The sequence below is a fragment of the Neolamprologus multifasciatus genome, chromosome 14 (assembly GCF_963576455.1).
Source record: "Neolamprologus multifasciatus chromosome 14, fNeoMul1.2, whole genome shotgun sequence".
Classification (NCBI taxonomy): Eukaryota; Metazoa; Chordata; class Actinopteri; order Cichliformes; family Cichlidae; genus Neolamprologus; species Neolamprologus multifasciatus.
The window spans coordinates 13,223,275-13,248,134 of NC_140452.1; the positions used below are offsets into that span (position 1 = coordinate 13,223,275).

At 38.3% G+C, this 24,860-nt stretch overlaps 1 protein-coding gene across 2 annotated transcripts in view; it reads left to right on the forward strand.

The window, feature by feature from the left end:
* gbe1b (glucan (1,4-alpha-), branching enzyme 1b) overlaps positions 1-20,009 on the forward strand; it is a 114,804-nt gene extending 94,795 nt beyond the window's left edge. For both annotated transcript variants that reach the window (XM_085131393.1, XM_085131392.1), the window contains 2 exons: positions 5,809-5,926; positions 17,995-20,009. In XM_085131393.1, coding sequence (XP_084987519.1) covers positions 5,809-5,926; positions 17,995-18,057 — 181 coding nt within the window. In that variant the 3' untranslated portion in view covers positions 18,058-20,009. The remainder of the gene's footprint in view (positions 1-5,808; positions 5,927-17,994) is intronic.
* Positions 20,010-24,860: the final 4,851 nt, after the last annotated feature.

Consider the following 24,860-nt stretch of genomic DNA (forward strand, 5'->3'; position numbering starts at 1 on the left):
AGCGAAAATAACGTGCTCTGATGTTATCTATAATATTCCAGGTAAGGTTTCTGAAAAAATGAACTATACATCTATTTCTTTTTAATGCAGCTCTCTGCAGACTGCTTTAAGATAAATGGCGATGTGGCTGTGTGGTATTCCATTAGGTTGTAACTCTAACGGATATCATCCACAGACATCCTCATCAGTCTGGCGGCTTAATCTCTGATTCCAGAAGATGTTCAAATGGTGTAGACAGATAGAGGAGCTTCTTTATTTCAGACATTAAAAGAAAATTAAATCCTCTGGTTTTATTCTTGTGGTGTTGGCCATCATTTCTCATATTTATGATAACATTGTACTCAATAAGGTAATCCTTGAGTTCTGGAAACATACTGATTACTATCAAAGGTATACTGAGGCAAGAAATGTGAGCAGCCAGGTGATAAGAGAGGCTATAAACAAGCCAAGCAGTTTGAATAAATTGTTTACAACTATAAGGAAAATAAACTACATTCCATCTGCATCCCACTAAACCTCTGTAACATGTACTATGGTTTTATCCTGCAACCTTTTCGGGTACAGTTCACAGTAAGGGATACACTGACAGGAATACATAAGTCACCTACCTACTGCACTTGTCAGTTGACCACACTTATTTAAGATGTTCATAAAGTCCAGTTAGACAGTTCAGTCATCCAGAATCAATGACTTTCCTGTTCAGTATATAAAGTATTTTATTGTAAAGACTAAACTCTAAAAATGTACAATTTACAAGGTGATCCCAGAGTTCAGTACATGACCCGAGTGTTAGTTTAGGTAATAATTATGTTCTATGGTTCTAAATGAACCATAGAATATGAAGGGAGATTAATAATATTTGAGTACAAAAATGATGTTTTCTTTAAATTTTAAACAATCCTATGCTTCAAAGCCCTTGGGAACAGCGTATTTTCTCTCCAAATGTGTAATAGACATTTCTTTTATATATAATGATAACTTAAGAATGAAAAAATAAATCTTTGTCACTTTATTAAAAGTGTGACAAATGTTTTGGATAACCCCCAAGTTTAAAAATGAAAGTAAATGATTCAAAAAAGTACAAAACTAGAGACTCTTTAAACAAACTTTTAAGCGCCATGTTTTTGTTTTTTGTTTTTTTAGTACGTAGTCATCAAATTTAAACATAATTTATGATTTTTATCTATTTTATAGCAATATTCTTTAAAGCTTCTACTTTGCATCAGATTGGCTTTCAGCTGCTAGTTGGCTCGAGCTGCCTCAACACTTTCGGTCACAAAGGAATAATTTCTTCCACTCTGATGAAACTTACACCAGCTGAGCAGCAAGCAGGGTAAAAATCGACTCTGAAAAGGCTAGATACACTATTTAGAAGGCTTACAAGGCCATGCCGCATTCTTCAGATGTGCACATGCAGCTTGCTCAGCTCTTGTTTACCCTCGCCAGGGTGCTATTACTTTCATATGGCCTGGGGGGAAAAAAAGACGAGTTGATGGAGAAACTAAGTGGTAGCTTGGTCTGCAATCGTGGCCATGGCGAGATTGTTTTCAGGTCATCAATGATTCGAATCATCTAGCTTCAGACTGCCTTTCTGCTCATTGGGCAAAATTGATTGTGTTCTTTAATCTTCTCCTTTATTCACAGAGGCTGTATTGATTAAAATACTGTAAGCTGTTGTTGCAGCCATCTGTAGCCACTAACAAAGATGTAATCGCTCAAAGCATCCAACTACCAATTTGTGCCAGTTTTCACTTCCTTTCAGAGAACTTTGCCAGGGAACTGTGAATTACTTCAACTGTGTATTTTCAGCATACACACTGTGCTGTGTGTGTGTGTATGTAATTTTGTATGTGTATATAAAGGAAGGAGTACTGCAGTGCTGCTTGCACTCCAACTCAGTTTTGAAACATGCTAGTGGAATATTTACAGTTCACATCCTTATTACATTCACTCAGTTGGGAAGTTTTTTGGTGTTATTTGTATTAGAAAGATTAAACTTTCACACTTCACATCACGTATCTTAGTTTCCCGGGCGCATTATAATGCCTGAGAGAATATGTCTGTTTTTTCGATAGGTATTGCAAAGCTTCTATTGCAAAATGAATTTGCTCTGTCAATAAATCACCATAGTGGCAAGTTGAGCAGAGAAGGTGTGGAGGAAGGGATCTTTCTCTTGAGCAAAAACAATGCACAGAGGAGAGCTTCTTTTTAATCATCACTATCAAAGCAGACAGCAAAAGCAGAATTTTCCAGTGTCTTGGGCAGAATGAGGCAGCGTTTGAGGATCATGCTTAAACTCAGGAATGTCGCCTACAGGTAGATAAGGTGATTATTCAGCCAGCCAATTAGGGGGCTGTTTACATGTTTATCCCGTTGTCCTGTTTTTTTTCCCTTCCCTATAGTACCAATCTTTATAGCTACCAACCCTGCGATACACAATAATATGCACAGATGTTTACGGGTGTTTACATTATGCATGGAGAATCAGGGTAGACATGGCAGCTACTAAGGATTTCTGGCTGGTAAGAGTAAGGCTAACCTTTGCATGTTGGGAAGTTTTTAAATTAGAAGCACAGTACTTTGCAAAAGTCTTGGGTCACCCCTCATTTTATATTTTGATAGGAATCACTCACTATGTGTTAATAGACCTCTCTGCACTGAATCATACTTGTTATTCATCAGTGGCTCTCTTCCACAGCCTGTCTTTTATCCTGTCTTTCTTCTCTCACCCCAACCGGTCACAGCAGATGGCCTCGCTCCTAACTGAGCCTGGTTCTGCCGGAGGTTTCTTCCTATTAAAAGGGAGTTTTCCCTTCCCACTGTCGCCAAAGTGCTTGCTCATAGGGGGTCATATGGTCGTTGGGTTTTTCTCCGTATGCGTGATTGTAGTGTCTACCTTACAATATAAATTATATTATATTGTTGTGATTTGGCACTGTATAAATACAATTGAATTGATTTGAAAATGGGTTGAGTGGAGCATGAAAGTCAATATTTGGTAGGACCATTGGTATTCCTCAAGGCAGCCTGAATATTCTTAGGCAAGCTTTCTTGCAATTTCTTTAAGTAGTCCTCAGGAATAGTTTAACAGGTTTCTAGGACTTTCAAAGCTATTCTTTTAATGATGCCTGTCTTTTGTTCAGCTCTCTATCACAATGATCCAACACTGCTTTAACCTCCTAGGACCTGGCATCCTTGCTTTACAAGGGCCTGATATCCACTTAGGAGGACATTATACTGCTACTGTTCTATCACAATTTTAAACAAATATCCTCATATGTGGCTCTTATTTTTCTTAAAAACAAAAATAAGGTAAAAAAAAAAAAAAAAAATCTGGTAATTCTTTGTTTTGACGTTCTTGGGCTCCAATCAGCCCAAATATCAAAGAGAAATTAAAAATGCATGCCGTGGAAGAGTTCGGGTCTTAGGAGGTTAATGTAGAGATCCGGGGAGGCCAATCAGTGACTGTAGTATTCCATTGTGTGTTTTTGTATCCTGATATGATTGTATTGGCAGTGTATTTAGGATCATTATCATGCTAAAAAAAATGTAGCTGTTGCCAATCAGACACTTTGCAAATGATATTCCATGTTGGTTCAAACTCATTCCTGCATTTATAACTACATAGACTTTGACAAGACCTCAAACAGCTGAAATGCAGTCCCACAGTACTACTGATGATGATTTGAACCAAAAATTACAAATTTTGACTTATCACTTAAGACCTGCTGCCACTTCTGGCAACTTCTGTAGTTTGGCATACTTTAGCCTCTCTCTCCCTATTCCCTTAAGAATGTTTTTTTGACAGCCACCCTTCCATTGAAACCATTTCTGATGACACTTCAGTGAAAAGTAGACGGATAAACTAAAAGGCCAGATGTATCTCTCAGGTCCTGTGTCAAATCTTAGCTGGATTTATTTCCCTATTTCTGAAGGATATGGCTTTCAGAAACTGTTCATCTGCTGTAGACAGTTTTGTAGGCCTGCCTGTTCTTTTTGTTCTCTACTTGTCCAATGTCCTTTATTTTTTCAAGGACATGGACAAGTATGCTGTTTTCAGCAAGTGACACTTTAGGAATTACCTTGTTGGTGCAAAAAGAGCTATTTTATGCCTGTCAAACTATGTTGTCTTTGGCATTCAGATTCAGAGAAAAGGAATGAGCTGCAAGTGAAAAGGTGTCTAAAGATACAATTTAGTATTGGCCCTTTTTAAGTTATCTGTTATGTGTAGATACAACAGTGGTCCATCCCTTGAGTTAGGTACCCATTTGAATAATTCATCAGTTCAAGTAATTCAACAGGCAAAAACATCTTCCCACTGAAAATGATCAGGTGCAAGGTGTTCAAGAACACTTTAAAAACTTACAAGAAAGTTTGTCTTGTTGCAAGCAAAATATATAGAAATTAAGGGGGACTAAAGTATTGTATATTTTATTTATTCATGCATGTTTACCAAAGTGCACTTTCTTTCATTTTTTAAATCTAGCTTTTAAAGTATTAAAATATTTTCTCTGACATTAATAACAGCCCTGCAACTGATGCTGACACCCATCCTTTTTTTTGTCAAGTAACAACATGCTCATGTCAAGTAGTTTAAGAAAGAAAGGAGGCGTTTTCTAAAAGTCATGGAGGATTGATTCTGGCTCTTAACAATTTTAATATCACATCAGACGTTAGTTCTACATTTGCTTCAGCTGAAGGGCATAATTATGCATGTAATCAGTTTAATGTTGTAGCATGTATTCCCTACAAAGGTGACTATCTGCTGAAGTAAATACTGAAATGCTCACTAGAGCACATAGAAAGACTTGCATATTGTATTTCATCCACTATCCTTCCATATTTCTTTGTTTTAAAGAGCATGCAGATTTATTGATGACCAAGTTTAAGCAGCTGCAATAATTCAGCCCAAAAAAGTTTGAGTCCTTTTGTACAAGGACAGCACAGAAGGAAGGTAAAGGATTATCCTCACCTTTCAACCATCCATACGTACACTACCTGCAGTTTTCCTCTTGACTATTTCTTTAAGGAAATCTGAGGTTTACTTTGCTGTCTTAGTGCAGTAAAACACAACATCTCCTCACCCTCTCTGATTCCTCACCTGATAAAGACTTAATGTCAGTGTACAAAAGAATAAAAGATAAAGTTTATCTTCCACATACAGTGTTTGTATACTAAAAAACAGAACAGGTTGCAGTGTTCAGTACGGTATTTGTTAGTAGCAAATTTAGACAAGTAGCCTCTTGTACATCTGCTAAATACCAACTTGAGGGAGCTCAACGACTTGGCTAACTCAGTGTTATTTAGATATATTTCAATGAGTCTGCGGTGATTTGCCGAGTACTTGACTTAAATCAGTCTTGTCTCTTGTCAAGTTGTAAAACAACAAAATGTGAACAAACCCTAGAGGAGGAGAGAGTATTTTTTATGATCTCTCATCTGTATCTGTTGTCACTCATTTGGATCACTTTTTCTGATTAAATTCATTATTTATGCAGTGAATTAGATAAATTAGACTGTCAGGCTGGATGGTTGAGCCATGGCTGAATCGCTTCTCTATTTATGTTAATTTCAGGCAGCGTTCTCCTCGTGTAGTTGGGCTCCGCACTGTCGCTGTGCTGTGCCGCGAGGAGGAGATGAATGCTGATGGATGTGAGGATTTCAATGAGTATAAACCAGCTGAGCACTGCTAAACCAAATCTGCACACCAAAAGCACTAGTGCTAAAACTCCTTCTGCACTTCTTAGGTCTTCAATCTCATAAGCTAGTTTCCCACTGCTATTGCGCCTTAACCTCAATCTTTGCCAGATACAAAATCAAGCTGGATTCAGATGCGGCTCAGTATGGAGGTCACGGACGGCTGGACCACAACACGGAGTTCTTCACACAGGCCGAGCCCTTTAATGGCCGCTCTAACTCCATCCAGGTAAATACCCACGGCATCACATTCTGCGACTTATAAAAGGTTATCTTTTGTTGAATGTCATTATATTTAAATGTAAAGTATTCTACAATTGAAAATCCAGGGCTGTTGTATTTTAGAGTCCACTCTCTACACCACCTTTCAAATAACCCATGCTGTATCACCATCCCATTCAGCATACTATTAACATGCTTTTGAGGTTGTCCGTGCTGAAAAAGCGACAAAATTAAGCATTGCTCAAAAATGTCAGCGTGCATACTAAATCACTGTTGAGTGTACTGTTGATGGACACCATTGTCCCACAATGCAGTGCACATATGTAGGCTAATGGAGAAGTTGCCCACAGCTGCAAAACATCAAAAGGAGTAGTGGGTGGTGATAAGAGAGCTCTACAAATAGAAATGAAGGATTAAAACTTTTGACAAACATTTTTCTTTCTTCTTGTTGTTACCAAATTAATTTAGCCTGTAGCAATACAAAGTCACTTGTCATAGTTCCTTTTATTAGAAAAGTATAAGAAATATTACAAAAGTGCAATTTTGTTAAAATTGGGACTCTATGTGAAATGTGGGAAAGAGAAGAATGTGCTGATCATTTAAGCTCTCTCTAGATGTGAAAGTCAATAGTGTAAAGCACGTTAAATAAAGAAGGGGGTGGGGTGATATTTGGGCTGAAAGACTTCACCTCCTGAATTTCTTTATCTCCTCTCTATTATATCTTACAATAATACACAAAATCTCTGTCTTTGTTTCTTTTTTTCTTTTGCTACCAACTCTGACACAATCATGAGTTGAGCAACTAAACTTGGCACACAGTTACGTGTTAGGCCCGTAAAGGTTTTTATCTTTATCAGGTGTTCTGACATCAGCAGTGGGCGTTGGGTGTTGCCTCACACCAACCTAGCAACAGGTTAAAATGGTGTTAAAATTTTGACCATATAAACAATTTACTAGCCCTTACATACCGTATTTCCCGGACTACAAAGCGCACCTGAATATTAGCCGCACAAGCTAAAATCAGGGGAAAATCCTGTTTTGTACATACATTAGCCACACCTGACTAAAAGCCGCAGGTGTTTCAACGTTGACTTATCATATGTAAGAGAATATGCACAAAGGGAATTGTCAGGAAAGAGATGGCTGTTTGGAGACACATCACCTTTATTAATATTTTGAAAAACAAGTTATGGGTACATATTTGCATAACTTTTTAGGTATATGTACAAGTAGCGGTAATTACAAGTACGAAACATGTACTGTGCTTCATAAATGAGTAACAAATGTAGTACATAACAATAACCTACAGCACACCAGAAAAATAGATTCGGACTACCTTTTAGGCTCAGGTGCAGTGACACGGCTTTAACAAGAAGAAAAGTCAGTCATTCACCACCATCTTTCTCTTCTTCCTACGCACTAAAACCACCAAAGTCCTCTTCTCCAGTGTCGGATACGAACAGGCTCAGAATGGCTTCGTCCTCCACTCTCAACTTCTCTCCTTCGTTGTCACTTTCAAAACCAAACAAATCCTCGTTGTCAGTGTCAGAGTCGAACACTCACCACGATCCTCCGTTGGTGATCGTGGATGTTTTCACACTTTTCCACGCTGTCAGATTCCACCGGTGGAGTTGAGCATAACTTGCTTTTCGCAAGTTTATCGCTGCTTGTCATCCACGCCTCCCGCTGAACGCGTAGCGCTACTTTGAAGTTTGTTTTTCGCGCTACTTGTACAGCACTATGTTTCCTGGCGGATGGACATGTGACCAACATACCACTCTCGAACCCCGATACTGTGTGTCTGATCACATGCCCTTCCGCCAGGCAACGTAGTGCTGTACAACAGCGGAACAAACGAAACAAATCGTCTTACGATATCACAAAAATCATGGACAATCCATAGAAAAGCCGCACCTGACTAAAAGCCGCAGGGTTCAAAGCTTGTGCAAAAAGTAGCGGCTTATAGCCCGACAATTACGGTAATTACTTTTATTTTTTTTGTAATGTGATTAAGTATATCAGTTTTTGTCATCATGAACATGCCACACAATACTGGAGCATGGGTGTGTTCTAGTTATTAAAACATCTCTGTATTTAAGGGACAACGCTGAAAACCTGCACTGAATGTTTGAGATGTTTCGGCCCTCTTGAAAGTGGACACAGTTCTGTTATGGAAGTCAGTGCGTGCGCTCAGGAAGATTTCTGATATCCATAGAACACAGTTTTATCACCACGTTCACAAACGGAAGTTAAAAATCTACCATTTATCCACCATGGAAAAGTCCTATTACTACTAGCTAATTTTCACACTCTAGTACTGTGGTACACACACGGGGGGCAGGCCCCACTGCAGCCACTGCAGGTGGGGCAGAGGTGAAATGCATAAATCAAAACTAAGTTGAATGAATGTGCTGTGTTTTTGGTTTTTTTGCTTCTTTCGGGGGGAGAGTGGGGTTTCATACCAGCTTTCAAATACATTGAATTCATCTTGGATCCTTTTATAACTAAGGTTTGATTTAAAAACTAAGGTGTCAATGGCATGAGCTTTCTTCATTTTCTGGAGGGGTGTATGCACTGGGACATTGACAGCTCCAGAATGTCAAATGTCTCAAATGTCAGCTACTCCTAGAATGGTCATTGGGGTAAAATTGCTTTTGAGTGTTTACAATAGTTTATAACATAAAAGTTATCATTAGGGTTTTTTAAAAAACAAAAGAACTGTAAAACTATAAAGTGATATAAATTACCCGCATTGTTGGTGGTTTTTTTGGTTCTCTGTCGGTTGCGTTTCTTTTTTTTTTCACATTAATCACATTTTGTTAATTGCTCACAAAATGTGTTGAAAAAGCTGTCTGTGTATTCATGTTTGGTCCTTTTATGCTTTATGTTTAATTTCACAAATCATTTTAATTAGCCTGAAATGGGTTTTGTAGTGAGAGGATCTTTCGAAGCCTTTCTAATGAGGTTTAAGTGTGCTGGGATGAAAGAGGGCTGCTTGTTCTGGCAAAAAGCCATGGTCTCCCTGGTCTGGGACTCTCAGCTTAACAACAGCAGTATAATTTAGTATCTGGTTCATTAGGATTATTATTTTTTAATACAATATTTAATACAATATCAAGAAAATATATTACGACATTAAAAAAACTGTGCCTCTACCAGGGGCTTGCTCCCATTGTTTGTGGCCTCCACAGTGCTACATTTTGTTTTGTGCATATCATATTTGGCTTCTATGCGTTCACTCCGCTCATGCTGGCAGTTATCCTGGAGTCATTGAACGTTATGTGAATCTGATATCTACAGCTCCTTTCACATTTCACAGCAAACAATGTGCATTATTCATAGTGCTAGAACTTACCTTTTCATGTGCACACCGCTTAAGCTTGCATGGCATCATGGAGGGAAGAAAAATATCTGGGAGAATGAAGCACTGGGCTTCCATCAGGAGGACTGCTTAAGGCTAATACCATGAAATAAGTCTGTCCTTGAAATATAGAAAGAAACCCTGATATGCATTTTAAGCAGAGTGCTTGAGGATCTTCCTCTTGTTTACGTCCCCCCTTTTTTCCCAGTTTATTTATTTTTTTATTAAAATGCTGAAAGCCAATAAGATGTTTATTAATAAAGTCAGGAATGAATTAGTGAGGATCAGCGCAGATGGATTGCATGCTACATCTTATGTTAATGATTTCAATTAATGCACAAGGACAGTGATGTCTCTGAGGTGGTCTGCAGAGTCATCATCTCCTCCTGTTTTTGTTTTTCAGTGTGTTTATTAGATTAAACGTTTTGAGGCGGTACTTAAGTCGTTTCATTTGGTACCAGAGTTGACGTAGCACCTGATGAGGTGTTTGTGTATCTGAACTCAACTTGAACTTCTTCAGATCAATACTGAAAGCGTTGCCGTTAATGGATAGAGGATATTACTCTATATTAAGAGTTGGACGGCGCACTTTAATGCATCAAAAATATGTTTGGCAAAGCTCACACTGCTATTAAGAGCATCAATTCAGTTTTATTTAAGATTCTGTCGACCCCAGTTTAAAAGCCTCTTCTTCTTTCATGCAGACACTGATCCTCCGTCGTATTAACTTAGGTTTCATCAGTTAAGGACGCAAATTCCACAATCTCTTAAATCTTTTCTAACTCTTATTAATTCAAACACTGCTGCTTCACCCACATCCCTCTTGGCCAAAATGTGAAGTTTAGTTAACAAGTCATCTGCTAATTTTGGCACCATCATAGATTAATGGGGAACGACAGGAAGTGAGAGGAATGGAGCCGACAGAGAGGGAGGAAGAAGGCAAGCGGGGACCCTTCTGTACATACTGTATATGCTTTATAGGCTCCTTCGTGGAGATTGCACAGCGAGACTGTAGTCTTGCATAAAGATGCTTTTCTCCTCCTCCTCCTCACACCTACCTGGTTATGACAAGAATAATCAGACAAGAGCCTCTGCGGGGGCTGCGAGAGGTGCCCACACCATCCATGTTTTATTTAACAACTTTTGCTTTCAAAGTCTGCACAAACTTCTTTTCTCCTGTCTTTTTAATGGGTCTGTCAGTTCTCCAGCTTCCTCGTTACAGTGTGATAATAAACTCTCATATCCTCCAAGAACGCATCACACCTCAGACTGAGAATGCACATAATTGGATTAAGCTAGCAGAGGCTTTTGCATCCTGGTAACATGTTAGGCTGTGGCAAGCACCATGTGGCTGTAATACCCTGTGTTTACAAATCTGCTCCTGGACACTTGTCATCCAGCATCTTTTTAGCGCTTTCAGTCTTGTCTGAATTATTTAATTACTTACAAAAGTGACCCCTTTTGCATTTTCATCATATACTATATTTGCAAGTGACATAGTTATATGCCATCTTGAACCAAACTCATTAAGTGGAAAAAAAAAATGACCATGCATGCAAACAAACATTTTTAGGGAGAGCTTTACTGAAAGGTAATAGGAGATAAGCCATTTCTAGATGTGCTTTCCAATCTCTTCTGCTTAGGCACAAAGAAACAGGCAAGGACGACGACCAGAACCATTAGCCAGGTTAAGTGCATTTCTTTCAAAACTGTGTAAGATTGCCATCACCTCACAACTACAGTCAGGATCAGAACCAGTCTTTATAGGAGAATTGTTTCCAAGAGGCTATTCCTCTGATGTGGAAACAAATAAATTTGCTTTGTCCACCAAAAGGCTAGAAAGTGCTCTAAAGGAGCAGTCCCTCAAGGAAACAGTGAAGCCTTTTGGCTTTTTGCAAACCAAAAATTTTGTGCAACAAGCAATACTGTGAAGGAAGTCTCTTACTGATTCATTCTGCAGACAGAATTTGGCAGCATCACCATAATGTCAGACAGAATCATAAAGAGCTACTTTTAGAGAAAAGACTGTACCCTGCAACGGCATGACCCACAGCTCTGATCTCAACTCATGAAAAGACATGGCACCTACATCCATCTCTATTTAGGACTTACTTGTCCTATACCATACAATACCATACATCTTGCAAGAGTATAGATGAATTTAGATGATAAATAAATACTATCCATAGCGTCTTTACATTTTAAAATCACCATCATGTAACAAGATTTTCTTTCACAAGCTCTTAAAACCTTTCCACAGTACTGTATGTTTAAACTGTGCATATTTAAATGGCACATATTTATCACTGAATATAAAAGTACTTCTTTGTTTCACATGTGGGACATCTTTAATGTTGTGTGTGCACCCGCGTGTGTGTGTTTGTATTCAGCTGTATTTAATTTTATCCACTATGTGAGAAGAGTGAATGTTAGAACAGCTTGCCATGAAGCTGAATAAAAAATGATTTTAAAAAATGCTTTGTTCTCCTTATGTGGATAAAAAAAAAAAAAAAAATTGACACCCCGGTATCCTCGGCAGGCTTTTTATGGGAATTGCATACATCAAGAACTACTGCTGTTCAACATTTAGAGTTTATTCATTTAGCGAGACAAATTTTAAATAGTCACAGAATAAAATGTCTCAGAGAGGGGAAGCTTATTTTAGGTGGCCCCCTTAGAGTACGTGTCACACATATAGTTTTGTTTGAGTGTTATAATGTCAAATATGTAATGCTAAGAAAGGCTGGTGAATAATTAGCTGCATCAGAACCTTTTGATAAACTTCATGTGCTTCAAAGGGGATGTCTTCTTTGACAGCTTCACAAAAAGAAATTAAGCTGAAATGAAAAAGAAAGTAAGAGAAAATAGCGAGCTTGTGGCAAATGATCAAAAGATGTACATTTCTATCAGTGAGATCTAACACCTGATGCTGATGAGCATGAAGTGTGAACTAACAGACAAAAACTGTGACATGACATAAGGGCACCCACTTAACACTTTTACATATATATAAACTTTAAAAGACAAGCTCACACTAGTACACTTTGGTCAGTATATTTTTCTGAACTGTACCATTGAACATGTACTTTGAGACCAGACTCTCAGCTCAGCGTTACTGATTTTGAACATATTACATGAACTGTGGAGGAACTTCAGCCATCTTTACTCACAGCCATGTGTATAAAAACCTTAACCCTAAGTATCACTGGCAGCTTATCTAATCACCCAATCACGTGGCAGTAACTCGGTGGATTTAGGCATGTAGACACGTTTATTGTGGCCTGCTGAGGTTCAGAAAGGTATTGTAAGTAACTCTGAGTGTGACATGGTTGTTGGTGCCTGACGTGCTGGTCTGAGTATTTCAGAAACTGCTGATCTACCACACAATCATCTCCAGGGTTTACAGAGAATGGCTTGAAAACAGAAAATATCCAGTAAGCAGCAGTTCTCTGGGTGCAAATGCCTTGTGGATGTCAGGGGTCAGAAAAGAATGGTCTATCAGGCTGATAAGAAGGAAACAGTAGTTCACATAATCAGGCCCACTTTTCACATTTTAGCACCGTTTGCATCCACTAGTACCAACTAAGCACCGTTTAAACACTCCAGCCTACCTAAGTGTTGTTGCTGATCATGTCCATTACTTTACGACTGGTTTAAACTGGTTTCTTGAATGTGAAAATTAGTTCATTGTACTCAAATTGCACTTCAAAGTCACTAGATCTCAATCCAATAGAGCATCTTTGGTATTTGGCGAAACAAGAGATTCACATACTGTAATGGAGGTGCAGCAACTGTGTGATGCTTTCATGTCAATATGAACCAAAATCTTTAGGAAATGTTTCCAGCACTTTGTTGAATCTATGCCACATAGAATTAAGGCGCTTCTCAAAATTAACTAAGTGGCCAGTGAGTCCAGTGAATGTGTGGTGGACAATTCATTCAAAGATTGTTTCAAGCAAATAGTTTGTCCTGCCTTTTTGATATTTCAGGTAAAGGTTCTAGAGATTATTCGACGTGTGTCATTTATTTTTATCGTTAATATTATTAATCCTTTGTTTGCCCAGGTAAAAATCTCATTGAGATTTAAATCTCACATCCAGAAGAGACCTGGCATGTTTTTAATCTAATAATAAGAGCCGAATGCTTTCAGGTTGCAATTGTTTTGGAAATTCTAATAAAATAATACAAAAAGCACAAAGCTTTTTTTTTTTTTTTTTTTTTTTTGACAGAGGCCTTTTGTTACTGGAAATTTTAGGAATGTAAGCTCTATGATCAAAAGGATTATATTTAATTATGAGCAACAATATTTTTGTTTTTTTTAAAAGTGATGATCTTTGAAGTACTAAAAATCGATACAACAGTCTTTCAGAAATGATGCTGCTTACTGTGAGGCTCGGCTGAAGATATTCTTTTGAAAATAATGGCCTGCAAAATCGTGTCTCAGCTGAAAACGAATCAGGTATAGTTCTTTAGGTCTTAGTTTCAATTAACCATCCAAGTCAGGTTTGTTTTGTTATCCTGTCAGATCCTTAGACTTTGCCTGAAGTACAACCAACATGTACACAAGTGTTTACAGGGAGCTGATACTTGTTAAGTGAGTAAAGTGAGCCAAACAGAGACATGTCTGGGGAGTTAAAGTGCACAGAGAGCCTATAGACAGGCAGTGCTCTAGCCTAGGTGCTGGGGTCTGGAGACAAGGTGGATGATATGTTCCTGCGAAGCAGCTCATGAATCCTTTATCGGTGTGTTTGAACATTGATCAGATTTAGTATTAGCCCAAAGGCTGCATTCAGTTCTGCAAGGGAGTATAAAATCCAAATTCTCATATGTGAGCTTGGTGTAAGGCAATACAAGAGAGTTCATGATACAGAAGAAGTCAAGAAAGGACAAACAGCTAAGCTGTTTTTCCTACTAATACAATATTTCACAAATGGTGTATTGTTTCCTATTGTGTACCACTTTGTCCTTTTCATCACATTTTGTTTTTAACCCCTGTTCATACCTACAATAAATTATCAAATTAGTTATTGCATTACAGTAACCATTTCCTGATCTGGCAACAACTGCTGACTACAGCAGCGACTTTGTGGTTGTGATTCTAAGATCACAATTGGCATTTCCTATACATTGCTGCAATGATCTGCAACTTGCGGAAATATTGCATGTGTCATTATTAGTTTTTATTTTTACGTGATTTTAAGTTTTTCTTTTCATTGCAGTTGAGTTCAGTTGAGTTTCAGCTAATTTCCTGAGTGGGTTTGCTCATTTAGGACCATTTTTAGCTCATCCAGCAAAGAACGATGAGCTCATGCCACGGTGAGGCATCCATCCACAATTCACAAGAATCGATACTCCTCCTCATTGTGCGGAAGTTTTATTGAAACTTACACATCTAATGGATCTTCACCTAAATTGTGCTCATGGTCAAGGTCAGAGTTGTCATTTTTATGGCCACTTGTCATGGGTTCACATATTTTCATGCTTTTTATGTCCATGGTTAATACTGACCATGCAATGATAATACTCCTGAAAAAGCTTTCAATTGATGGTGAATGAGATTAATTTGTATTGGATATGGCCGTGGGCGATCCTATTTAAATTCTTAGTGGATTTTAATTCTCATTAGTTTGTGTAATACAAACAAACAGTGACATTCACAGACAGTCTGGTTATTGTTTGAAAATATTTCATGTTTAGTTTTTATCAGTTTCGGTCTTAGTTGTAGTTTTCCTAATTATTTTAATATGGAGGATATTTGTTAGGGTGTATTATTCAGAGGTTTAAATGTGTACCAATACAAAGACAACACATGTTGAAGGTCACTCAGATACAAACCAAAGCCTAATCACACTGGTTGTGGTAACAAATTTGATCACACTGACAAAGGCTACGTCCACACGTACCCGGGTATTTTTGAAAACGGAGATTTTCCGTTTTCGTTTTAAAAAATAATCCCGTCCACACGTAAAGGCAGAAATGAAGAAAAACGCTGCTAGGAACATGCCAAAGCAACAGGTGGCGATATATTCCTAACCGTGCAGAAATGTTGGCCAATCAGAAGTCTAGAAGCCTCGTGGGGATTAGTAAACAAAGCGGGGGCATAGAAGCAGAACTGAGCTGTATGCGTGGAGGGACAGTAACTGTGTGTGTATATGTAAGTATTTAAACACTGCAGAGAGTACAATTAACAGTAATAGTATTGTAGAAATTCATTTCACCGAAACAATGTGGCGCACAGTGTGACGTCAAAAAATGCGCACACCACCCTGGCCGGAGTTTTTAAAAATCTCCGTTTTCAGTGACCAAAAACGCCGTTTACGTGTGGACGAAAGGTGCAAAAGCATAGAAAAATCTGCGTTTTCAAAAGACTAAATATGCTTCCAGTAATTTCCACAATGTTTTAGCTAATTACGTGAGTACTTGATAACAGTTTTCCTTTTTCCCAAATTCTAATTTGTTTGTTTTATCTCACTGTTATTAAATTGTGTTTTTTCACAACTAGTTTTATTAATACTTACCTTGATTGGCAAATGCTATAACGTCTAATAACGCAAACTTGATTTTGTCCTTAAAAAAAAGGTTCTGCTTCCATGGACAGGGTTTCACCTCATTTTGTACCTAGTAGTTTAGTTCAGCTGGCCCTGTGTTTGATGAGATAGAAATATAGATATAAATGAATAAGTCAGGAGCTATGTATATATATTGTAAAGGGAATTATTTTTCACAATCTAGCCTCTCCGTGTTAGTGGATGGGTTCAAAACAGTATGTCAAGTATGTATGTGCCTAACGTTGCAAGGAGTAATATGTTAATTAGAATGTCTTCCACTAATTGCTGTGCCAACACTTGAGCGTATCTGCTGGTCCTTTTTTCACAGATTAATTTATAATTTGTCACTATTTCTGTCTGTTTGGTGGAAATAAAAGCTGTTGACATATTCCAGGTTAGACGCAGTGGTAGCTTTTGTCTAAACAGGTGCAGTGATTCATTCTGCCTTTCCTTCTCTCTGTGGTGCTTCTATATGGAGACTCTCCCACTGTGACTGTTTAATTAGTCACCAGTGTCTGTGTCAGTGTTTCAGCGCCTGGCTGTATGACTCCCTCGGTGACAAACTGTTGCCAGAGAAGCACATCCACAGTAAGCTTAGATCCACTGATGCTGAGGGGCGACTTGAAGAGTTCAGGGAGTGATTGAATTGTTTACAGCTCTGCTGGCTTTTTTCGTTTTCTGTTGGGAAATATAGCATCATTTATGCCCGCTTGGCTTTTCCTTTGGCATAAATCTGAAATGACTAATGGTACACAGCAGCTTCCTGCTGCCAAATGACACTGTGAGTATCAAAAGGATTGATCAAACACTTTATTAGCTACTTTTTGAACTATATATGTGTATGTATATACATAACGAATGTGACATGCCACGTTTTTTTTTCCGTTTGTTGTTTTTCCCTGACTTCTTTCTTCTTCACCCCAATGAACTCAAAGATTCTTTTGAAATTACATTATATCTTTACAGAATCACACATTTCCAATTGATTCACAGTCCAGTGTTTAGAGATGATGATGAAGCTCACAGCTACTGCCTTGATTAGAGAGTTCAGAAATTAAAACTAGGAGCGTGCCTCCACTTCTGGCAAGTTTACTCATTTGCAGATTGTTCAGTTCACTGAACATGCTTTGAATAGAATGCAAATTTAATTCTATGTTTTTAGACAGATGAAGTCCACCACTTCATGGAGATATGTTTAAGAAGTTGAAGACACCTCTCGTCATTGCAGATACGCTGACACCACTGCCACCCAGAGGTCTTTGTGCAGTTGCAATTCTGTCACACTTTAAATATTCTTAAAATATATTATCCTCCGAGTAGTCTTAGACCAACTTTTTCCCTTATATATCATTTTAAAATTGCATATTATCCTCCTTGCATTTATTTTTTTCTTTATCCTACTCATCTTTTTTTTTTTAGCCATTATGTCATCCTTGATTTTGAGAGGTTACCATGTCTAGTCATGATTTCTCCCTCGTGAAAAGGATAAAACTTTAGACTCATTAATCTTCATAATTGATGATCTTATTATTAGTTATGTCAATGTAGTCTTTGTAGTGCTTGAAAAAAAGGCGAAAGGACTTATATTTGTGAAGTTGTTTCGCCTCTCATGCAAGAAGCTTCTTTAGTTCTTAAACACTGTGAGCCCATCCCGTGGTGGTTTGATCCCAAGATACTGAACCCAGAGTTTTTCCTGATGCATGCAGTGGTGTTAGAAAGCAAAAAATGCTTGTGTAAATGAGCGAATAACATGTTGTATAAAGTGCTTTTAGTGCTCAAGTAGAGTAGAAACGCCATATAAGAATCAGTCCATTAACCATTTAAACAACTGACAGAGTGCCAGATATTTAACCCCTTGTGGCGGTTGTCCCCTTGGAGGTGATTGTGTGAGTCCCCACATGGGAATAGTCCATTCTTGTGCTCATGTGCTGACTCACATAATTAATAGCAGGTCAACAACCCTCAGGGCATTTGTTTTAGAACTAGAGAAGCCTCTTGGATGAGAGGCAAAATGTCTTCATAAACCTAAAGAAGTCCAGCTGCCTTCTTTCAAACACGCACGAATACCGTGACCTGGATGACTGAGACACCTTGTTAACATCATTAATCTTCAATTGTCATCTCACTTTTCTCCCCTGCCACTGTCTCTCTCTCTCTCTCTCTCAGGTCTACATCCCCTGCAGAACAGCTATTGTCTTGGCCAACGAGGAGATAGATTACTGTTATTAGAGGATGATTGTCTCCACAGAGATCGGGATTGAGAATGGATTCCAAACTCTGACTGAGTGTTAACAATCACCTTCATCTTAATGTCAACCTTGTACACCACCCAAACCTACTTTTTTTGTGTGTTCGAGCCTTTTTTCTAAATGGGGGGGAAAAGCATTGCCGGGCTGTGTGCTTTCAAATACCATCTGCAACCTAAGACGCTGTGTAACCCCATTTACCACAGATTGGTCCATTTGGGAAGTGTCCAACCTAACCAGCAGCTAGATGCTAAAACTCCAAACCCTGCCGAGTCCATCCACCACTAGCCAGCAGCCATTTATAGGTACTCCTGCATTTGGCATGACATCTGAAATACGTGACTGGCAACTGTGGCAGAGGAAAGTGGTATTATTCAAAGATAATACAAGCTCAGGAATGTTAGGCATGTTTAAATACAGCATACAAGGTTTGTTATTTTGTATTTAAATATAAATAACATTGTAGTTACACAGAGATGGCAAGCACTACAGTATTACTAGCATTTAAAATCAAAATATGCAGGTAGGCTGTTTAATCACTGGTGATGTGTCTTTGTTAATTTGCATTGCGGGACATTATAGGTGTAAAATGTATTGTAATTTGCACAAAGCATTAAACTGATTTGAATTACTGTACTTTTTAATGAGTATCTAAAGCAGTTGTGTTGTAATGTTTGAATTTATGCAGCTACTGGGAGCATTTAAGTGGTTATTTATGGTTCAGTTATTAAGCCAGTAATTTGCAGCTAAAGCACTGATAAAATCACTTAATTTGGAGTGTTCACAGTGTGTTGCATAATACACAAGCAACATTTGGCTGAATTAGGCCGTTTTTACCCACTTTGTGTAAAGTATTGCATAGTTTTCTCCCACACTAGATCGCATTAGAGTAGTTTATGAATTTTATGTTACACTGTGCTGCAATCGACAAGAAGAACTAAACTACTGAAGACCAGTGTGTCCTTTTGTGTTAGAAAAGACAAGGATGACTAACACACTTGACTACTAGGATATGATTTATGTGCACCGTGTTCATTAGGGATTCCCCTGGGAATATTCCTAAAAAACACCGAAACGGCCTAAATTCACGCAGAGCGCCACACGTGCCTCCTCCAATTAGCAGTGACTTTTGTGACTTTTAGTCTCAACACAGTTGATGATTGAACATTTCAAAGAGCAGCCACAGTCCTCATTCTGTGTTATAGAATCCATCACAGTACCTATGTGAGGAGGTTATTAATTAGCTAAAACGTCCTACCATCATAATAGGTGACTGCTGAACTCGTCCGCAAAATGTCATAATGCGTTTTACAAATGAGTGATATTTGGTCTGCTTCGAGTCTTTACGTTGTCGTCTTTTTCATCCTCCTGAAAGTTGGCATATCATCACCATCTGAAGCACTTTCTAAATGTTTTATCGAATCAGCACAAGTAAAAAGGGAAACGCGATTGTTATGTGCATCTCAGATAAAGCTCAGAGGTTGTGCCATCCTCATCTAGAGCATTATTTCAGATTCGGAGTCATTTAACCACCTATTGTAGCTTATGGCAGGTTTTGATCTGTGTCCCGTGCAGCTGGGGAAAAAAAAACACATTAATTTTCAGCACCACCCGTCTGTGTGCAGCCAAAAGTGTCACGAACATGTCATTTCTTTTTTGTCTAAAAGCAAATGCGTTCAAAAAGGCCTTTTCTCTGTCTTTCAAGGAGCACAGAGATGATCACTCTGCATATATTCTAGACAACGAGGTTGTGAGACTAAATTGGAGGGTATAATCATCCCTCATCTGACCCAATGTCATTGTCATTTTAGCACTGCCAAAATGAATTGTCTGCAGTTGTTCTCAAAAGTAAAATTGATGTCTGATATACTGTAACAATTTCAGCATATTTCTTTCATTATTGCTAATGATAATAAATCAGTCCCTGTCAAACCAGGAGAATGTGAATGAACTCACTTTGCTCTCTGACTACTGATACTGTCCTACTGCGCAGTTGGGGAAATGTGGAGGATTCCACAGCAGTATATTGTAACGGTACTTTGTAACCTGATGCAACAAATGTGCAGTTTGGTCTTGGTAGTGTGGCAGGTCATCGTGATATTAAATGTAATTTTAAAATGTTAAAAGTTGATCTACTAATTATGTACAAAACTGCCCATACTTAATAATTTTTCTTAGTCTTCCACCTAAATCAATTTAAAATAAAATTATTGTAGCTTCCAGACACATTTCTTTTCATTTTTTCTTTCTATTACTGCTTTGTATTTGGACATAATTTGAAGGTAAGTCAAGTCCCAAAATGACTAGTACCTCCCACAAATTTGTACATTTTTATATTTGCAAGTTGATACCTCACTTCTCTTCATGTTGGTCAACAAACTGGGATTTATATTACTAGTCCCAAACTAACTAAATAAAAACTGTCTTTTTTGAGAGCAGCTACAAACCTGGATTGTGTGTGTACTTGATACTGGACCAGGAAAGGCCCTGACATCTTTTAAACAACAAAGGAAGGAATCTACTTCTCACTCTGCGCTGCAGAACGTAAAGTTTCCATTTCCATTTGGTGACTAGGGGAGCTGTGAAATCTTGTTACATGACTATACAGAGCAATCACCTCAGTGATTCCCACAACATGATGTAAGGGGGATGAAAGACATCTCATCAGACAATAATACTTCAATTTCCATTCCCTAGGCATCTGCAGTTTGTGCTACTTACACCAGATTATGTGTCTTTGTGCGTCGGTATTGATACAAGCAGTAGCTTCTTATTAGCAGCTGCACCATGAAAAGCAGTTTGGGAAGATCACAATGTGGCTTTTATTGAGGCTTTTTCACAAAGGTACTGATTCAATTATGTGGTTATTTTTGAGGCATGCGTTTTCTGGGTGTTCTCTCTGGTATTTCTGCAATTGGCTTTCTACCCCGCACATGTTGAGCCTGTCTGTCTGAGCAGCTCGCTGGTTTTGGATTCATGTTTTGAACCTGCCCGACATGTCCCATGCAGCTTTTCTGTCTCCAGTAAATTGCCAAACATAATAAGCTTTTTCCTTTCTTTTCATTTTATAGTGGATGGCTTTCATAATGCTATACAATAGAATATAATAATCATGCTGATTTCAAATAACAGAAAAATGCTTTATAGACTAATGCTGTGGCACAACAAATTATGGCCTCGGGTTTGTACTGAACCCATCCTGTCATTCCACACATGAGCACTGAATTTTACAAGTGACATCAAGTTCACTCATATGTATGACTGCTACAAAATATACGTTTTTCCCGTCACGAGAACGTTTCACAAATAAACTTTGCGCCAATTTGTCTTCTTGCATTTATTAGTGGTTAACAAGAAATGGATGTGTGACATTGGCGTGCACAAGGAGGGACTGCCTCAAAGCTATTGAACCGACTATCGTATTAGCCAGTATTTCGTGTTAGCAAAGAAAATCTAGTTTAAAGCGATGATATATGAACGGAAGATGTTATTAAATGGCTTAATCAAAGAGCTTTGCCATTGCTTTCTTCACCTTTGAATGACAAAAGTGTTCAACACTAGGCAAACCACTACCTGAGAATTATGCCAGTGAGTTGTATCAGATTTGATTTGATAGTTTCTTAAATCAGCACGATCAATAGTGTTTATCTTAAGGAAGCTGTTGCATGACACGCCTTCTGCCCTCTAGTGAATGATCTGTGCACTACAGGCAGGACCTGGATGCCACATGCAAAATGGCTGCTGTCAGGTTTGTTTTATTTTTTGTTTTATTATGTGTTTGAAGTTATCCAATAATATCTGGACTAAAATTCAAATATATGTTTCTGATGTACTGAGGCAACTTAAAATTGCTTAATATTTTATACCTTATTTCATAGCTCATTAGTGCATAAAAATGTGCCCAGCAAATCAATTTTGGTTATTTAATTCCTGTTTATTATGACCGAATTTAAGTGTTGCAGTAGACCCCTACTAAATAGAAATAAAAACGCCATATGATGCTCCTCCCTATCCTGTTGCATCCATGTTGTATTCCTTATAATGATATTTTTAAAGAGAGTGGAAATTGAGATATTTTTGTGTTTTTTATCTATAAAAATTCCTCTTCAGTTATTTATTTACCTCAAGGCAAATTAAAAGTTTGTGAAAAGTTCCTGTCGGAGAGGAAAAAGAAGCAAATATTACAAGTGTCGTGAATGCAGTAAAGGAGATTTGTTTTCTGCAGAAAACTGCCTTGTTTGATGTGCCAGTCTTTCCAGAGCGCATCCACGCCCTCTAGAGACTTCTTGAAGGCCATCTTTTCAAGCCTTGTCAGGTTTGATCAATTGAAAAACAAACAAAACTTGAACCTACGCTGATTTTGTTGTTCTTCTGTGAACAAATTACACAATTAATGTAGAAATATCGGCGGATATATATATTTTTTTATTTCTAAAAATGAATAATGAATCTGAATATTTAACATATCCGTTATGACTAGTGAAGTTCAGCGTTTCCATCCTGAAAATGTGAAACAGTCGAGATCTTTGCTGCTTTTGTTCTCACCCTTGTTTTTGAAGAGAGCGAGCCCGTGGCTTTTAGGAACAATCGCCTCCTGTGGGTTTGAACACCTGTGGCACACAGTATGAGACCTGATCCCATTTAGACCAGCTAAGAGCCTTCCACAATCAAATGTGCTAGTATATGGGGGTGAAAGGCTTATTTTTTTTCCATTTGAGTCATTTAACATTTAACAATGACAGATCATCAAGATTTAATGACTTTCTGAATTTTAGTTCAAGAGTCTAAGAAAAGAGCTAAATCAACGTTTGCAGTTGCTCCGTGTCTGTCCATGTGTTAGGCTGATTACATGTTTCAGAGCCAGGAGGCTACAGACTCCAGAGACTCTTCTAACCCCTTATTTTAAAGACAAGTTGCAGCCGTGGACAATATAACATTTTTATACTTTCTGGTAATGGCCACTATAGGATGAAGAAGATTTTACCTCCTTCTGATGATCTTAGCAGCATTTCCCGCTTTCTTGAAAGCCCTTGCTTTATGTTGTACACCCTGAACCTGGTCATACTTTTCCCACTGCAGTTCTTGTTTGGATTGGGAAACAGGAAATCAGGATATAGGTCAAATTTCTTCTGCATTGTGCCAAACAAACATTAGTCTAAAATAATCTTTTTAGAAAAATGTATTAATGGGTATTGATTGTTTGCCTCCCCCCCCCCCCCCTTTTTTTTTTAATATCGTGGCTCAGATATAATAGTAATGCACAAAGGATCCAAACGGGTGCTATTGGAGTTAGCGTTATCTTTTTTAAGCAAGATCAAGATATTTCTGTACCGAAAGCTTAAAGACGTGATTAATATCCATTTGTATTATCTAACTCTTGGCAAGAGAGCAAACCAGTGAATTTGAAGCGGCCCTCAAATGTCACCATCAAATGCTTGAAAAGGAAAGATCCGATGCCTCCTGGGTCAAACTGATTTGCATCTTTGCTTTTAATGTGACTGATATGATTGTAAAATCTTGGTGGAGCCCTCTGGCATGAGCAAGGGAGAGGGGAATATCAATGCGTGTGATGGGACTGTTGTCAGGCCCAGCAGAGAATAACAGAAAATCCGCTCAGTTTTTCATCTTTATGCAGAACGCTGACAGTGACTGGCTCCAACGCAGATCTTTGGGACCCAAAGTGCCACTCGTTTTCTATTGAAGGAAGTAATTAACTACATTCTCCTGGTATCTCATGTCTATTCAATCCTCATTAAACAGCTTGAATGAAAACCATCAGTGCTCAAGCTCCTGATAACCACAGCTGGGAAACACTGGCCTATAGCAACAAACTGATTTGAATACAGATTCCAGAAGACCCTGTTTATTAACGTGGTTAAGATAAGAGGTTTGATTAATCCTGAAGAAAGGGACAAACCTTGTATCTAAAAGGAGTGAAAGGCCGTGATAGCCGGTTGACTAAATATTTCTTTTGAGGCACTTCCCCCTCAGTTTCCAAAAAGAACTGCATTGCTTTAAAATCGCCTAAGACCACCTACTCCCATTTATCAAGGGCAGCTACAATTGGCCCACAGGGTGAGCGGCAGTCAACCATAAATCTAGAAATGTCAGATAAGCCAGTGTATAGAGCACTTCTCTTACCAATTATGTTTTAGAGAGGTTTGCTACATGCAGTAGTTATAGTCAAAGCGAAGGAGGGAGTCTTAAAGCAGCTTGATTTATCAACTGATCTCAAAAACTTCTGCTGCTATTACCAGCAGGACTCCCCAACTAGATGACTGCTCTTCTTGAAAGCTCTGTGTCCCAGGGTGGTGCAGATCTGTAACTTCTTTTTTTTTTTTTGTTGTTGCTTCGGCTTAAGATGCCTTTACATTGATAATCCTAAATCGCAGTGTACATTTGTATTATGTATTAACATCCAGACTAAAATAAGAGGCTCGCCGCATGATACCATCGAGCAGCCTCAGCAGGAAACTCAGAGCGTGGAGTTTAACAGCTTTGTTTTCCCATTGGAGACTTTTGCAACTTCACATGCAAGCCATAATCATCCAGTGTTGATGCGAGTGTTTGTATGCATTGATGAAAGGAAGGAGGAACAGCAGGGGGAAAATGTCAATGTATGCGCACTGATATAGGGCTAATTTTAAAATTAACACATGACTGCAGGGTGTGTTGTTGTGTCTGATCACCATCAGGGATTCTTAGGGAGAAGCTGCTGAAGCTTTTACTTGTAAAGAGTGCCATCTGGTGCCTGCGAGGCTCCTTAACAATAAGTTCTCTGGGTGG